The 17,118-nt window shown below is 57.8% G+C and overlaps 1 protein-coding gene across 1 annotated transcript in view; it reads left to right on the plus strand.

Moving 5' to 3' along the window:
* The window catches only part of GRHL1 (grainyhead like transcription factor 1), a 56,357-nt gene extending 42,676 nt beyond the window's left edge, over positions 1–13,681 (plus strand). Inside the window, exons 10-16 of the mRNA XM_054728097.1 lie at positions 6,163–6,214; positions 7,352–7,491; positions 8,698–8,735; positions 9,815–9,906; positions 10,216–10,301; positions 10,998–11,062; positions 12,073–13,681. Coding sequence (XP_054584072.1) covers positions 6,163–6,214; positions 7,352–7,491; positions 8,698–8,735; positions 9,815–9,906; positions 10,216–10,301; positions 10,998–11,062; positions 12,073–12,187 — 588 coding nt within the window. The 3' untranslated portion in view covers positions 12,188–13,681. The remainder of the gene's footprint in view (positions 1–6,162; positions 6,215–7,351; positions 7,492–8,697; positions 8,736–9,814; positions 9,907–10,215; positions 10,302–10,997; positions 11,063–12,072) is intronic.
* The last annotated feature ends 3,437 nt before the right edge of the window (positions 13,682–17,118 follow it).

Genomic DNA, 17,118 nt, shown 5'->3' on the forward strand with positions numbered 1-17,118 from the left:
AGCTCCTGTCTCTGTGAGCTCCTGTCTCTGAGCTCCTGTCTCTGTGAGCTCCTCTCTCTGAGCTCCTGTCTCTGTGAGCTCCTGTCTCTGTGAGCTCCTGTCTCTGAGCTCCTGTCTCTGTGAGCTCCTCTCTCTGAGCTCCTGTCTCTGTGAGCTCCTGTCTCTGTGAGCTCCTGTCTCTGAGCTCCTGTCTCTGTGAGCTCCTCTCTCTGAGCTCCTGTCTCTGTGAGCTCCTGTCTCTGTGAGCTCCTGTCTCTGTGAGCTCCTGTCTCTGTGAGCTCCTGTCTCTGAGCTCCTGTCTCTGTGAGCTCCTGTCTCTGTGAGCTCCTGTCTCTATGAGCTCCTGTCTCTGAGCTCCTGTCTCTGTGAGCTCCTCTCTCTGAGCTCCTGTCTCTGTGAGCTCCTGTCTCTGTGAGCTCCTGTCTCTGTGAGCTCCTGTCTCTGTGAGCTCCTGTCTCTGAGCTCCTGTCTCTGTGAGCTCCTGTCTCTGTGAGCTCCTGTCTCTCTGAGCTCCTGTCTCTGTGAGCTGCTGTCTCTGTGAGCTCCTGTCTCTGTGAGCTCCTGTCTCTGTGAGCTCCTGTCTCTGTGAGCTCCTCTCTCTGTGAGCTCCTCTCTCTGAGCTGCTGTCTCTGTGAGCTCCTGTCTCTGTGAGCTCCTGTCTCTGTGAGCTCCTGTCTCTGTGAGCTCCTCTCTCTGTGAGCTCCTCTCTCTGAGCTGCTGTCTCTGTGAGCTCCTGTCTCTGTGAGCTCCTGTCTCTGTGAGCTCCTGTCTCTGTGAGCTCCTCTCTCTGTGAGCTCCTCTCTCTGAGCTCCTGTCTCTGTGAGCTCCTGTCTCTCTGAGCTCCTGTCTCTGTGAGCTGCTGTCTCTGTGAGCTCCTGTCTCTGTGAGCTCCTGTCTCTGTGAGCTCCTCTCTCTGAGCTGCTGTCTCTGTGAGCTCCTGTCTCTGTGAGCTCCTGTCTCTGTGAGCTCCTCTCTCTGTGAGCTCCTCTCTCTGAGCTGCTGTCTCTGTGAGCTCCTGTCTCTGTGAGCTCCTGTCTCTGTGAGCTCCTCTCTCTGTGAGCTCCTCTCTCTGAGCTGCTGTCTCTGTGAGCTGCTGTCTCTGTGAGCTCCTCTCTCTGTGAGCTCCTCTCTCTGAGCTCCTGTCTCTGTGAGCTCCTGTCTCTGTGAGCTCCTCTCTCTGTGAGCTCCTCTCTCTGAGCTCCTGTCTCTGTGAGCTCCTGTCTCTGTGAGCTCCTCTCTCTGTGAGCTCCTCTCTCTGAGCTCCTGTCTCTGTGAGCTCCTGTCTCTGTGAGCTCCTCTCTCTGTGAGCTCCTCTCTCTGAGCTCCTGTCTCTGTGAGCTCCTGTCTCTGTGAGCTCCTCTCTCTGTGAGCTCCTCTCTCTGAGCTCCTGTCTCTGTGAGCTCCTGTCTCTGTGAGCTCCTCTCTCTGTGAGCTCCTGTCTCTGTGAGCTCCTGTCTCTGTGAGCTCCTGTCTCTGTGAGCTCCTGTCTCTGTGAGCTCCTGTCTCTGTGAGCTCCTGTCTCTGAGCTCCTGTCTCTGTGAGCTCCTCTCTCTGAGCTCCTGTCTCTGTGAGCTCCTGTCTCTGTGAGCTCCTGTCTCTGTGAGCTCCTGTCTCTCTGAGCTCCTGTCTCTCTGAGCTCCTGTCTCTGTGAGCTCCTGTCTCTGTGAGCTCCTGTCTCTGAGCTACTGTCTCTGTGAGCTCCTGTCTCTGTGAGCTCCTCTCTCTGAGCTACTGTCTCTGTGAGCTCCTGTCTCTGTGAGCTCTTGTCTCTGTGAGCTCCTGTCTCTCTGAGCTCCTGTCTCTGTGAGCTCCTGTCTCTGTGAGCTCCTGTCTCTCTCTCTCTGAGCTCCTGTCTCTGTGAGCTCCTGTCTCTGTGAGCTCCTCTCTCTGAGCTCCTGTCTCTGTGAGCTCCTGTCTCTGTGAGCTCCTGTCTCTGTGAGCTCCTGTCTCTGTGAGCTCCTGTCTCTGTGAGCTCCTGTCTCTGTGAGCTCCTGTCTCTGAGCTCCTGTCTCTGTGAGCTCCTCTCTCTGAGCTCCTGTCTCTGTGAGCTCCTGTCTCTGTGAGCTCCTGTCTCTGAGCTCCTGTCTCTGTGAGCTCCTCTCTCTGAGCTCCTGTCTCTGTGAGCTCCTGTCTCTGTGAGCTCCTGTCTCTGTGAGCTCCTGTCTCTGTGAGCTCCTGTCTCTGTGAGCTCCTGTCTCTCTCTCTCTGAGCTCCTGTCTCTGTGAGCTCCTGTCTCTGTGAGCTCCTCTCTCTGAGCTCTTGTCTCTGTGAGCTCCTGTCTCTCTGAGCTCCTGTCTCTGTGAGCTCCTGTCTCTGTGAGCTCCTGTCTCTCTCTCTCTGAGCTCCTGTCTCTGTGAGCTCCTGTCTCTGTGAGCTCCTCTCTCTGAGCTCCTGTCTCTGTGAGCTCCTGTCTCTGTGAGCTCCTGTCTCTGTGAGCTCCTGTCTCTGTGAGCTCCTGTCTCTGTGAGCTCCTGTCTCTGAGCTCCTGTCTCTGTGAGCTCCTCTCTCTGAGCTCCTGTCTCTGTGAGCTCCTGTCTCTGTGAGCTCCTGTCTCTGAGCTCCTGTCTCTGTGAGCTCCTCTCTCTGAGCTCCTGTCTCTGTGAGCTCCTGTCTCTGTGAGCTCCTGTCTCTGTGAGCTCCTGTCTCTGTGAGCTCCTGTCTCTGAGCTCCTGTCTCTGTGAGCTCCTGTCTCTGTGAGCTCCTGTCTCTATGAGCTCCTGTCTCTGAGCTCCTGTCTCTGTGAGCTCCTCTCTCTGAGCTCCTGTCTCTGTGAGCTCCTGTCTCTGTGAGCTCCTGTCTCTGTGAGCTCCTGTCTCTGTGAGCTCCTGTCTCTGAGCTCCTGTCTCTGTGAGCTCCTGTCTCTGTGAGCTCCTGTCTCTGTGAGCTCCTGTCTCTGTGAGCTCCTGTCTCTGTGAGCTCCTGTCTCTGTGAGCTCCTGTCTCTGTGAGCTCCTGTCTCTGTGAGCTCCTCTCTCTGTGAGCTCCTCTCTCTGAGCTGCTGTCTCTGTGAGCTCCTGTCTCTGTGAGCTCCTGTCTCTGTGAGCTCCTGTCTCTGTGAGCTCCTCTCTCTGTGAGCTCCTCTCTCTGAGCTCCTGTCTCTGTGAGCTCCTGTCTCTCTGAGCTCCTGTCTCTCTGAGCTCCTCTCTCTGTGAGCTCCTCTCTCTGAGCTCTTGTCTCTGTGAGCTCCTGTCTCTCTGAGCTCCTGTCTCTGTGAGCTCCTGTCTCTGTGAGCTCCGGTCTCTGTGAGCTCCTGTCTCTGTGAGCTCCTGTCTCTGTGAGCTCCTGTCTCTCTGAGCTCCTGTCTCTGTGAGCTGCTGTCTCTGTGAGCTCCTGTCTCTGTGAGCTCCTGTCTCTGTGAGCTCCTGTCTCTGTGAGCTCCTCTCTCTGTGAGCTCCTCTCTCTGAGCTGCTGTCTCTGTGAGCTCCTGTCTCTGTGAGCTCCTGTCTCTGTGAGCTCCTGTCTCTGTGAGCTCCTCTCTCTGTGAGCTCCTCTCTCTGAGCTCCTGTCTCTGTGAGCTCCTGTCTCTCTGAGCTCCTGTCTCTGTGAGCTGCTGTCTCTGTGAGCTCCTGTCTCTGTGAGCTCCTGTCTCTGTGAGCTCCTGTCTCTGAGCTGCTGTCTCTGTGAGCTCCTGTCTCTGTGAGCTCCTGTCTCTGTGAGCTCCTCTCTCTGTGAGCTCCTCTCTCTGAGCTCCTGTCTCTGTGAGCTCCTGTCTCTGTGAGCTCCTCTCTCTGTGAGCTCCTCTCTCTGAGCTCCTGTCTCTGTGAGCTCCTCTCTCTGAGCTGATGTCTCTGTGAGCTCCTGTCTCTGTGAGCTCCTGTCTCTGTGAGCTCCTCTCTCTGTGAGCTCCTCTCTCTGAGCTCCTGTCTCTGTGAGCTCCTGTCTCTGTGAGCTCCTCTCTCTGTGAGCTCCTCTCTCTGAGCTGCTGTCTCTGTGAGCTCCTGTCTCTGTGAGCTCCTGTCTCTGTGAGCTCCTGTCTCTGTGAGCTCCTGTCTCTGTGAGCTCCTGTCTCTGTGAGCTCCTGTCTCTGAGCTCCTGTCTCTGTGAGCTCCTCTCTCTGAGCTCCTGTCTCTGTGAGCTCCTGTCTCTGTGAGCTCCTGTCTCTGAGCTCCTGTCTCTGTGAGCTCCTGTCTCTGTGAGCTCCTGTCTCTCTGAGCTCCTGTCTCTGTGAGCTCCTGTCTCTGAGCTCCTGTCTCTGTGAGCTCCTGTCTCTGTGAGCTCCTGTCTCTCTGAGCTCCTGTCTCTGTGAGCTCCTGTCTCTGAGCTCCTGTCTCTGTGAGCTCCTGTCTCTGTGAGCTCCTGTCTCTCTGAGCTCCTGTCTCTGTGAGCTCCTGTCTCTGAGCTCCTGTCTCTGTGAGCTCCTGTCTCTGTGAGCTCCTGTCTCTCTGAGCTCCTGTCTCTGTGAGCTCCTGTCTCTGAGCTCCTGTCTCTGTGAGCTCCTGTCTCTGTGAGCTCCTGTCTCTGTGAGCTCCTGTCTCTGTGAGCTCCTGTCTCTGTGAGCTCCTGTCTCTGTGAGCTCCTGTCTCTGAGCTCCTGTCTCTGTGAGCTCCTGTCTCTGTGAGCTCCTGTCTCTATGAGCTCCTGTCTCTGAGCTCCTGTCTCTGTGAGCTCCTCTCTCTGAGCTCCTGTCTCTGTGAGCTCCTGTCTCTGTGAGCTCCTGTCTCTGTGAGCTCCTGTCTCTGTGAGCTCCTGTCTCTGAGCTCCTGTCTCTGTGAGCTCCTGTCTCTGTGAGCTCCTGTCTCTCTGAGCTGCTGTCTCTGTGAGCTCCTGTCTCTGTGAGCTCCTGTCTCTGTGAGCTCCTGTCTCTGTGAGCTCCTGTCTCTGTGAGCTCCTCTCTCTGTGAGCTCCTCTCTCTGAGCTGCTGTCTCTGTGAGCTCCTGTCTCTGTGAGCTCCTGTCTCTGTGAGCTCCTGTCTCTGTGAGCTCCTCTCTCTGTGAGCTCCTCTCTCTGAGCTGCTGTCTCTGTGAGCTCCTGTCTCTGTGAGCTCCTGTCTCTGTGAGCTCCTCTCTCTGTGAGCTCCTCTCTCTGAGCTCCTGTCTCTGTGAGCTCCTGTCTCTGTGAGCTCCTCTCTCTGTGAGCTCCTCTCTCTGAGCTCCTGTCTCTGTGAGCTCCTGTCTCTGTGAGCTCCTCTCTCTGTGAGCTCCTCTCTCTGAGCTGCTGTCTCTGTGAGCTCCTGTCTCTGTGAGCTCCTGTCTCTCTGAGCTCCTGTCTCTGTGAGCTCCTATCTCTGTGAGCTCCTGTCTCTGTGAGCTCCTGTCTCTGTGAGCTCCTGTCTCTGTGAGCTCCTGTCTCTGTGAGCTCCTCTCTCTGTGAGCTCCTGTCTCTGTGAGCTCCTGTCTCTGTGAGCTCCTGTCTCTGTGAGCTCCTGTCTCTGTGAGCTCCTGTCTCTGTGAGCTCCTGTCTCTGTGAGCTCCTGTCTCTGAGTTCCTGTCTCTGTGAGCTCCTCTCTCTGTGAGCTCCTCTCTCTGAGCTCCTGTCTCTCTGAGCTCCTGTCTCTGTGAGCTCCTGTCTCTGTGAGCTCCTGTCTCTGTGAGCTCCCCTCTCTCTCAGCCCAGTCTGACCTAGGAGAGAAACGGTCACTGACACTGTTTCCCATGTCAGCTTGCTCCCTCATCCGAGTCCCGGTCCCTGCGGCTGTGACGGCTCACTGCGTCTTTGAAGGCAGTGACACGCCGGCGAGCTAACCAGCTGTGCATGCAGCTGGCACAGCCGCTGTGGAGGGGTGGCTGCTGTTTCCCTGTGATTCCACAGAGTTAAACATGGTTTTCAGAAGAGGCTTTTTAGCCCGGTGGGCGTGGCTCAGGGCTTGAGCGTCGACCTGTGAACCAGGGGGTCACGGTTCGATTCCCACTCAGGGCACATGCCTGGGTTGTGGGTTCGATTCCCAGTGTGGGGTGGGCAGGAGGCAGCCGATCCATGATTCTCTCTCATCACTGGTGTTTCTATCCCTCTCCCTTCCTCTCTGAGATCAATAAAAATATATATTTTTAAAATAGGCTTTTTAGAGGAAACTGCAGTGATAGCTCCAGGAACGTAATAGGCAATGGGTCCATTTCCCAGAGGAGCTGTCCCCACCCCACCCCACCGCTGCAGGTGAGAGTCACATATTTCAAAGAGGATCAGATAAACAGAAGCATGTTTTCTCTTGTCTTGCCTTGACCTACAGGGAGCCGAACGGAAAATCAGGGACGAAGAGCGAAAACAGAGCAAAAGAAAAGGCAAGTGCCTGACCCGCTCCTGTGAACGCTGTGAGCAGGCCTGGGGCTTCCGGGGCTCAGCCCCTGTCCTTTCGGGGCGCCTGAGCTTTCCGCAGGAGCCTGGCCGGCTGCTTCCTGCTGTGGCTGGAGGCCTGGCTTCCTCCACCAGCCGAGGCCGAGGGTGGCTCGGGTGGTTTCCGGGGCGCAGGAGGGCTCCTGACTGCCCACGTTCCGGCTGTCCGTCCCCGCAGTCGCCGGTGGCAGCCCTGGTGAACAGCTGAACGCACACTGGGGACTTGCCTGGGTTTTTAAGAATGAAGTCACGCCCTGGAGAGCGCAGGGTGTCTTCGTTCCAGATGAGCAGCTTTCCTCTGTCCCGTATCCTAACATCTGCAGGAGCTGCAGAGCCTCAGCGTGGACGTCTCGCCAGGAAAGCCTTTGTTTTTCACGTGACCCACATTCACATTCCCCAAGCCCTCTTGCCACGAGGGGAAACGCTGCTCTTTGCCCGCAGTTTCCTCCGCAGGGCGTGGCGCTGCGTCTGCTCTCCGAGCGGAGCGAGTGTCGGCCGGCTCAGCAGAAGTTCGCCCCTTGGCGCACTAGTCAGGTGCCCCTGCGGCATCGGGGCGCCCCGACACCACTCCCGGGAGCGGCTGCTGCTGGGAAAGCTGTGGCCGAGGACTCCGGGGCGGGGCGGGGCGGGGGGGCCCTGCAGTCTCATAAACAAGTCAGACCGTGGTGCCCTCAGCCTCGCTGAAGGGAAGGAGCAGGGAGGGGTGTCGGAGCTAGAAGAGGCCTCGTGTTAGAATGTGAATTCCTCAATGCAGCGGCCACGGTGAATCCCCGAGTTCCGTCCATACACTTCGATCTTTGAGCCTTTCAGACAAGGCTTGTTTCGCGTCTGTTCCTGATCGGGGTGTGAGAGTGTGTGTGTGTGTGTGTGTGTGTGTGTGTGTGTGTGTAAAGATGCCTTTTCCCTCTGATTTCGATAAGACGTTCTTCTGTGCGAAACACCAACAGCACACTCCTTCACATACCGCCGCCTCCGGGTCCGGGACGGGCTGCCTCTCCCGGGGCCCTGGTTGAAGCTCTGACATGGAGGAGCCTGCTCGCCGCGCGGCCTGTGCGCACACTGCTGACGGTGTCCTCCCTTTCCAGTGTCTGACGTCAAAGTGCCGCTGCTCCCCACGCACAAACGCACGGATCTCACCGTCTTCAAGCCCTTTGTCGACCTGGACACGCAGCCGGTCCTCTTCATTCCCGACGTGCACCTCGCCAACCTGCAGCGGGGCGCTCACGTACGTGCCCGGGTCCCAGGGCGGCTGCGGGCGCGAGGCTCAGCCAAAGGAAGGCTTTGTAAACAGAAGCCAAAACGGGAGGCGTGCCAGCACCCGGTCGGCTCTTGGAGTGTCCGTGGGTGACGTGATGTCCTCGCAGAACGGGGGGTGTGAGCGCCATTGGAGACGCAGTGCCAGACCCGTCACCTAAATCCGCTGGGTGGTGGTGGTGGTGGTGGTGGTGGGTGATCCTCACCCGAGGATACTTTTCCATTGATTTTTAGAGAGAGTGGAAGGGAGGGGGAGAGACAGAGAGAGAAACATCGATGTGAGAGAGACACATCGATTGGTTGCCTACCACACGCGCCCGGACCAGGGCCGGATCGAGCCTGCATCTCACGTACGTATCCTCGATCAGAATCGAACCCGGGATTCTTCTGTCCGCGAGCCGACACTATACACAGAGCCAAGCCGGCCAGGGCCAAGTTCTGTTTATTTTGATTTTAGCTCGTTTACCAGGCGCTAGAATAGTCACATGAGTTCGAGTCTTTGATCTCGTGGATTTAACTTCCGTGGGTCTGGACGGGAGGGAGGAGCCAGAGGGGTCCGTGGGGCCAGGCAGCCTCGTGGCACGAAGAGCAGGGTGACAGGCACTGGGTCGCCATCGCGCACTGACAGCCGTGTCTCGGCCACCGGAGGCTGGTGGCGAGCGCGTGAGCCGAGTGGAGCGCGCTTTCCCGCTGAGCGCGATGGACACGGGAAAGGCGGGCTGCGCGCACGTGGGAGACCGATCCGGGTTTGTGCGGCCCGTGGTTTGTAGAGTCTTGGGCGAAGCCATTGCCGGTGTATTCAGTTCTAACGAGAAGCTTTGGCAAACTTTTCTGAAAAGGGTCAAGTAACAAACAGGTTAGCTGTTTGTGGCCACACGGCCTCTGTTGGGACGACGTCACCCGCGGCTCGCAGTGCCAAAGCCGGCATCTCAGCCCGGCAGGGACGGCGCCGGCCACAGGCCAGCAAGCGCTTGCTTTCCTCGCCCCGGCGGGGCCAGGCTCGCTGCCACCCCTGAGGTGGAGTCCAGCATGTCTCCAAGAACCTGTCGAAGAAAACCAGGCGAAAGGTGGTGTGTTCGCTGGGTCAGGTTCAAGACTGCGTTCGCTTGAGGAATCACTTGTGGTCTGAACTGTTGTGAGCAGGGATTTGAAAAGCAACCCGCTGTTCTGTCTGTAGGTCCTCTCCATCGCCGCGGAGGAACTGGAGGGCGAAGGGTAAGATTTACGCTTTGTTCTGTTCTAAGTTCTTTTTATTTTGAAACCATCTCAAACGTGGAGAAAATTGCAAGTCTGATAGAGCTCGTGTTTTCCTGAGCCGTTTGACCTGGTGGCCCGTCATTCCTCAGTACTGGGTGTGTGTCTTCTGCATCCGGGGACGAGGACGCGCTCCCCCGAGACAGGACCTTGGCACTGAGACACGGCCCCACTCAGGTCCCGCCATTGTTGCGGCCTGGCCTTGGCAGTGGAAAGGGGCCAGTGCGGACCCACGTGGTGCACTTAGCTGTCATTCCTCCAGACCCGCTGGGCGCTGGGTGTATGCGCAGCTGTCGAGGTGTTGCCGCGCCTCCCCCCCCCCTCCGCCCCCTCCGTGGGCACCTCCGAGCCTCTGGGCCCTGACTGCCCCCTGGCAGCCTCCTGCGCAGTGCTCCCCGTGGTGAGGGCCCTCTGGGCCACGTCATAGCCGCCCCCCCGCCCCATGGTGCCTGCCGTGGCCTCTCCACCTCTGCTGTGCTCAGGCCTAGGCGCTCCCTGTGCTGTCGTCGGAGGCCTCGGAGGTTCCAGAAGCCGGGACAGAGGTTTTAAAACCCAGCCCCTGTTCTTGAAGCGCTGATCCTGCTCGAAGCCACCCACTCCTTTCTTCATTTTCTGTCACTCGACTGGTTTTTTGCTCACCGCTCTGAACCTCACAGCGTTAGCGCCCATAGCGTGCTTTTGGCAGCCAGTCCCGCCCATCTTTCCACTCCTCCCTCCAGCTGCCCCTCGTCCTTCCCACTGACACCTGTGTTTGTTGTTGTTAATCTCACCCGAGGATAGTTTTCCATTGATTTTTAGAGAGAGAGGAAGGAAGGGGGAGAGACACAGAGAGACATCGATGTGAGAGAGCCAGATAGGCTGCCTCCCACACGCCCTGTTCAGTCGGTCTCTCTCTCGGGGCCTCCAGTGTGTGTCCACACAACAAGGAGGCGGGAGCAGAGGCAGAGGGAGGGTCACCCTGAGTCTGAGCTCGGCCCTGCCCCAGGCCGTCCGGGCTCGCAGGTGCCTTGGAAGTCACGTACTGCATTTCATCTCCGCAGCGCGAACCTGAAAAGGGGGCCGTACGGGTCCGAGGACGATTTTGTGGTCCCCCCGCCTGCTAAGCTGACCCGGATCGAGGAGCCGAAGAGAGGTGCGTTGGCCTCGTGTCTTAGTGGGACTTTTGCATTGGAAGTGAGGTCTCAACTTGCCAAAAGCATCAGGCGCTCAAACCAGCCTTGTCCGGTTTGACGTCCTTGTTCTGGTGAGAGCTTTAAGCCTTAAACGAACGGCAGGGCTAAGAAGCCGAAAGCTGAGCCCTCGGACATGGTGGACGGGGTCATGTGCGTCCGTGGTGTGGACGCCTCTTTATTTTAACCGGCGCCAGGCTCTGCTTCCCGTTTGCTCTATGCATGACCCGTGTCCTTTCCCCTCTCACCTCCTCGCTCCCGATGGGGATTAGTGCTGCTCTACGTGCGGAAGGAGGCAGAGGAAGTCTTCGACGCCCTGATGCTCAAGACGCCGTCCTTGAAGGGCTTGATGGAGGCCGTGAGTAGCGCGCTTTGCAGTAATGCTCCTTAGCAGTGGAAGCTGCCCGGCGGCCTGGCTCAGGGGCTGGGCATCGACTTAGGAACCAGGAGGTCACGGTTCAGTTCCCAGGCTCGATCCCCAGCGTGGGGCACGCAGCTGATGCGAATCGTCTGACCCCAAAGCAAGGCCTCGGTACACTTGCTCGGAATGCGTGTGACTGTGGATGTGTGTCTCGGAGCATGTGTCAGAACCCGTGCGTGTCCAGCACAGAGGGGACGCGGTGAACACGGCGGACTGGAACTCGTAACGTTGTAGCTCGTCGCCTGCAGCAAGCGCAGGGCATTAACGTGAGAGGTGAACGCACAGCCGGTGACGGGGGAGCAGCTCTGTGCTTCTGCCCCCTCTTCTGCGGGCTCAACACTGCTCTGTGGAATGCCCTTTAACACTCTGACCGGTCAGCAGCCAAACACGTAAATAATAAAACAGCTGACACATAACACACTACGGGCATCTGTACACTCGGGATATAGAGCTCCCAGCTCCCGCCACAAGGCGGCTGCCCCCCCCCTCCACCCCCCGCCCAGGCGGGAAAGACATAAGCATTTTGAAACTCATGGTTGATGACTGTCCCACTACATTCGTAGACAAATAGTTGTTCGTTAAAGCCAGTAAAATGCCATCTTATCGCTCTTTTCCATTGCTCTTCTCTTTCAGATCTCAGACAAATATGATGTTCCCCAAGACAAGATTGGGAAAATATTCAAGAAATGTAAAAAAGGGTGAGCATTCGTGCCCTGAGTAAATGGGTTTATTCAGCGTGACTGCTACTCACGCGCGCTGGGCCCAGGCCAGAGCCTCACAGACGCGTTCCCGGGAGGACGAGCTTTTCCTGAAATCACCCCCACGCAGCCATCGCCCTGTCTCGCCTCCTCGTGGGTTTTGCTCTTCTCCCTGGCAGCAGAGCCCACTGAGGGTTATTGCCCCACTTAGAGCCCCGTCAAGGGTCAGGCTGGGTCGGGTGCGTCCCACATGACGCACGTTCACGTGACCCTCGGGGCTGGGTGGTCCCGTGCAGGGTTTGGCGGGTTTAGGGCAGGCAGCCGAGGCACGGAGCGGGAGACCTGCCCCCGATCAGGCCGGGGCCGAGGCCAGGGGTCCAGTGAGTCTTGACCGAGGCCCCGCCTTTGCTGCTGCCCCTCCCTCTCTGCCCGGGGTCCTGTTTGCAGCCACAGAGCAGGGCGTCCTTGTCCAGAAAGCAGCATTTTCGTTGCAAGTGTCTGTGCTGTTTGCAGGGTCAGAGGGCAGAGAATTCTAACGCAAATCCTCGCGGGAACTTGGCAGACGGGCCTGGTGGGAGGGGCGGACTTAGTGCTGGTTCAGTTCAGTGTTGAGGGTAACGTGCCAGGGGAGGTCCTTTGTCGGGACTGCGGCTTCAGATCCCGTAGGCTGATCTTACTGATACGCTTTCGAAAGCCGGACGCATGAAGTGCCTCTGCCGTGGCCTCACTGTGTTCGTTGCCATAGCTACGCTATCGCGTGGTTACCACGCGCTGAGAGAACAAGAAGCGGGTGTGTTCTGGTGAGCGCACGCCCTGCACTGGCAGGTGCTCTGCTTGCGTCCCCATTGAACCCTAGGGCGCGCACTATTACCCCGTCTCAGCGGGGCGATGGGGGGTTAGGGGGTTGAAGTAATGGCCTCGCGTGTCACAGCTAGTGAGCAGCAGAGCCAGCTGCACGCGGGCGCCCCGGTTTCGGGGGGCAGCCTGAGCGCCCGTCTTCCTCCCCCCAGGATCCTGGTGAACATGGACGACAACATCGTGAAGCACTACTCCAATGAGGACACCTTCCAGCTGCAGATGGAGGAGGTGGGGGGGTCGTACAGACTCACCCTCACGGAGATCTGAGGGCGCCCTGGCCCGCAGACCCCACAGTTCCACGAAGGTCTCGCTGTCTGCCAGGCCGCAGGCCCCTGGTCAGCCTCCTTCCCAACACGGCGACGTCGGTGGGAGGGACTCCTTTCGCGCTGGAGATGGGGCCGCTCGCGGCTTGGCGATGGCGTGGAGCACACTGCATTGGCGCTTCTCGGATGAGAGAAACCCATACACTATTATTACGCTTGCCTTTTCTGATATAAATACTTAGGGTTAAAGTGAAAACTCTGTTCCAAGATTTAATGGACTCGCTGGGAACCTTTAGGATATCTGCTGCAGTATTTATAAAAATACTTTTCTTACAGGTTCAATTCAATATCCTGTGGTATTAGGTTCAGGTGTATCTAGCAGCACCGTGGCCAGACTGGACAGCTATCGGGCTGCCCTGTGTCCGGTGTCCGCGGGCCTGCCCAGTACCAGTCAGAGGCAGTGTGTGGCCATAAGGCTTCGGTGCCGGCCTGAGCTCAGTGTCACTACCTGCCTCGGTAGTGGGAGCCACGTCCCAGAACAAAGCGTTCACCCTCCCCCCCCCATACGTGTTTACTCCAGCAGAGCGCGTTCCCGGAACCTCCCCTCGCGACTCTGGAAGCACCCGCTGCCTTTCTCGTGCAGACCTTCGGGGCCACGGTGTACATGAGTGCAATAAGTTCCCAGGCCGGCGTCTGTAAATGTGTACATACGTGTCCTATACAGATAGATAATATATGCATGCGGCGTCCGTGGGCATACACGGAGAGATGCGATGACCACTACCTGAGAGACTCGGCCTAGGCCGGAGGCCGAGTCATTCTGATAATTAACGTCCACCGAGCAGATGGAACACTCGGCGGAACCCAGAGCACACGCAGTCGTCCCAGGCGGAATGTTCCGGGCCTGCTCAGGGGCCGCGGCTCGCTCTCGGCCGCTGTTGTCTGGATCTGCACTGTTTACACATGAAGTAAAGGGAAGACGCCCTGCGGGGGCTGCAGGCGCGTGGCGTGTGCCCTCGTGCTGCGGCAGATGGGGGTGCAGCTGACGCAGCCCTGTCCTTCCCAGTCTTCCTGCCAGAAGGGAGGCGTTGCGCCGCGTTGCAGACCTTGCGCCTCGGTTACCCGTGCACTCACCGTGTAGAAGCGGTCACGGGTGTAGGAGACTCACGTGGCAGGGAGACGTTTTGTACACATGTTTAAGGATATAGGAATATTACACAGTGTCATTTTATAACAGATAAGGTCACGGGTATCTGTCGGTTCAGGGAACTAGTTTGTTTGTAGAAGTAGAATGGATAGTTGCATTCTTGCGTTAAAATATCCTAATGAAGTATGTGAACTGAATTGCTGGTTTTCTAAAATAAGATATGGGACACGGGTCATATGATAATATTTTCTATTGCGTTTTATGAAATTGATTGTGCCTTGTTTACTGTTTTTAATTGTATCATTGAAGATGCATTTTAAGCCAACGGGATTAAATGTATGTGCCTATCTCGTAAGATGTCATTTCCTGTTACTGCGTTTGAATGTGCCCTTTTATTAGGCCGGCCGGCGGGATCTGAGATCTTAAAGAGGCAGAGCCGAGACGGGCCTCCCTGGCAGTTTCTGCTTGTGCCCAGCACGCGTCCTCGGCCTCAGCCTCGCCCCCATCTGAGTGACCCTCCAGGGCTCTGAAACGACCCCAGTGATGGTTCCGTGAGGGGCCCTAAGTAATACTCATAAGCTTCAACTGGGAACCAAAACGTAACCGCGAGAGCCGCGGGCGAACGCCTTAGGCCTAAAGTCTCAGTGTTCTTGGTTTTCAAAAGCGGCACAGAAAGTGTTCGGTTTAAAAATCTACCAGTAATGTTCCAGCTCATCAGGGTTTCTAAGTCAAACCGCTGCTGTGCGCCCTGTTCCGGGAGCTGGGCCTCGCTGTGACAGACGGAAACGCATCCAGTGGCCGCACCGTCACGTGACGACGGACGCTCCCGGTGCCGTCACTGCGCATCGTCACCCTCACCCTCGGTCCTGAGTCAGGATCCGTAGGGGCCGGCTCCGCCCTGGCCACCGGCGTCCTCCACCTGCAGGGCCTGGACTCTGCCGGCCACGCTGCAGGGAGCCCCGGGTCCCTCTGCTCCGCCCCACGTGCTGGGCGTTTCTTCCTCCCCCGGTCTCGGTCTCGGCACTTGGCTTCCGGGAGTGAGGGCAGAAGCCTGCCTTTAGGGTGAGTGCTCGGGCCCAGAGGAGTGCTCAGAGGGAGCGGTTCCCACCCCCACAGTCTCTCCCGGGGAGAACCCGGGCCGGGGTCTCCACAGACACCCAGGCACACAGCTTGGCGACGGGGGCCTGCTGCTTTTATTTTTATTTATTTCTTTTCTTGCCGCTGTTTTCCCTCATCTCTGTCCTCCAGGCGGCTGTCTTTTGAGCGCCTGGTTAGAACGCGACCATCATGTCGATAGCCACTTCTGATCGCTGCCACTGATGCTCGCAGGGCGGAGGGCGCCCGGAGGCCGCGGCCGCTGGCCTTACCTGCTTGTCCGGGAGGACGGGGCGGCTCCTGGAGGAGGAGGCTGAGTCAGAGAACTCGCTCAGTGACTTTTGCAGATGGGGCCACACGGCCATCCAAAGCGAACCGACTCAGTCCCACCCACCGGGCAGGCGTCCGTCCCACCCGTCGGCCTGGATTTGCGCTGCTCTGAGTGATGGGAAGTGAGACTTGGCGAGCCGGGCCGTTTGTACTTGGTTTTCTATGAGGCCCGTGTTTATGTCCTTGAGAAGGTCACCTGCTCGTTGTCCCAATTTCCCGTTTCTTAAGCACCGCAGTCCGGGGCGACCCGCCCTCCCCCGCCGCGCCGCTTACTGACCGTCTCAGGTCCCCACACCACAGACTGCGCAGCCGCGAGGGGAGCCCTAATGTGAACGCGGCCCTGGGTGCGGTGGTGGCAGACGCCCACTGTGGCGAGGGGTGCTCGGGGGGGGGGGAGGCTGTGCACGGGTGGGGGCAGCGGGTGTGGAGACTGCTTTTCTGTGAACCTGAAACGACTCCAGGAAAGCGAAGTCCTGATAAAAACGTCTGTTCCCACACGAAGGCACAGACTCGCTCTCTCCTGCCCGAGGCCCCTGAGAACGGCTGTGGGCCTGGGAGCCCAGCCGCCCTCCACTCCTGACGGGGGTATCTAAGCCCAAAGCTCCCCAGCTTGGGGCAGCTTCTGGGGGTGACCCTATTCCCAAGCTGGGCGATGTGGGGGGCCTGCTTGCCCAGAGCTTGGACTCGGTGGTGCAGGGAGGGTGGTCCAGGTGGACACGGCGATCCTGGCCTCCCTCCGTGTGGGCTCTCGCCGCAGCCCCCCACTTCCGGAAAGCCAGGTTTCCCCGTCTCCCCCTCGGCTGTCCGTGTCCCAGAACAGAGCGGGGCAGTGGGCGCCTTGTCCCTCGGCTGCAGAGGGAGCGTGAGGTGAGCCTGCAGCCACAGGCCGTTCCCAGGTGCCACACGGAGCCCTTCCGCTCTGGTTGCCTGGCGGCTGTGATAAGAGTAAGCAAACATCCTGCAAGCCAGGCAGGACTGGAGGGGGTGGGGTGGGGGGCAGGCTGAGTGGGGTGGGGGCAGGCTGTGTGGGGTGGCTCCAGAGGGCGCGGTGCCCTGGGGGCAGTAGCCCCTCTTCAGGAGGACCCCGGGGGAGAAGCTGTGGGGGAGGAGGTTCTGCCTTCCTGGGCGGGCTGGGGTCATTATCTCCCCAACCTCAGAGAGGCTCAGAGGCTGCCCCACATCACACCGCAGCAGAGGCCCAGGGGGCTGCCGGGAAGCTGTCCCAGGGCCGCACGGCATTGGCTGCCTGAAGACAGGGTGTCCCTCAAGGTTCCACCCACTCCCAATAGCTGACTCCCTTTCTCCACTTCCATTCTCCTGCAGTCTCTCCTCCAAGCAGAGTGTGCCCCGCTCAGCAGCAGCGGGCCCTTCCCCTGGCTCAGAGGCCTGGCTGGCTGCTGCCTTCCTTCCAGCTCCCTCTGGGGTTGAAGGCCGTCTAGGACCACCTGCCACCCACAGCCCTGACTTGTAGTGGCAGCCATGCCCTGGCAGCTCTGAGAGGCTATGAGAGGGCACAGAGGCCTGGGCCAGCCCTCAGCACCCCAGGGCAGCTGTGTGTGGAGACATCATTCTCATTCTTTAGTTCTCTGGACACAGTTCCCTTTATGTCTGTGAACTGACCTCATAACAGATTGAAAATAAATGGTTTAAAGTCCTTGTCTAGTAAGTCCAGTGTCTGGGACAGTTGCTACTGGTTTTGTTTTCTTTGTCTGTGGGCCCTACTTCTCTGTCTCTTTGCATCTCTGTTTCTTTTTGTTGTTGAAACTGAACATTGTACACAATGGAATGTGGCTATTCTGGAATTTATACTATTTTCCTTCCCGGGTTTGTTGTTTGCTCGGTGACTTTCCTGAATGAATTCTGTAGCTTCTGTATTTGACACACCCAAAGCGTGGATAAATCACAAAATAATTGTGCCGAGTTGAAGAAGCCAGATGAAAAAGACAATGTACGGTATGACTCCATTCATATAAAACTAGAAAATACAAAGTAATCCAGAAAAGCCCTGGGAGGAAGTGAGTCTTAGATTTCAGTGAACAGAGCGTGACGTCTTGGGTGCAGCATTATTTCCATACTCTTGGGAAATGCCACGTACAACACCCACAAAATCCCAGTCATAATTGGGAAGTATTTTAACGGCCAATTCACAGTTCCAATAACCCTGCTGCTATCAGCGGCTTCTGTTGTTTTAACGTATGCTGACATTATAAAGAAAGTCCTTTTTATTTACACACACACACACACACACACACACATAACATACAGTGATTGCCTGGGATTGGGGTGGGCACCGGGAGGGGCGGGAGGGGGGTCCCAAGGGGGCACGAGGGAGCTTTGGGGGATGGAGATGTTTGTTATCTTGA

The sequence above is a fragment of the Eptesicus fuscus genome, chromosome 16 (assembly GCF_027574615.1).
Source record: "Eptesicus fuscus isolate TK198812 chromosome 16, DD_ASM_mEF_20220401, whole genome shotgun sequence".
NCBI lineage: Eukaryota > Metazoa > Chordata > Mammalia > Chiroptera > Vespertilionidae > Eptesicus > Eptesicus fuscus.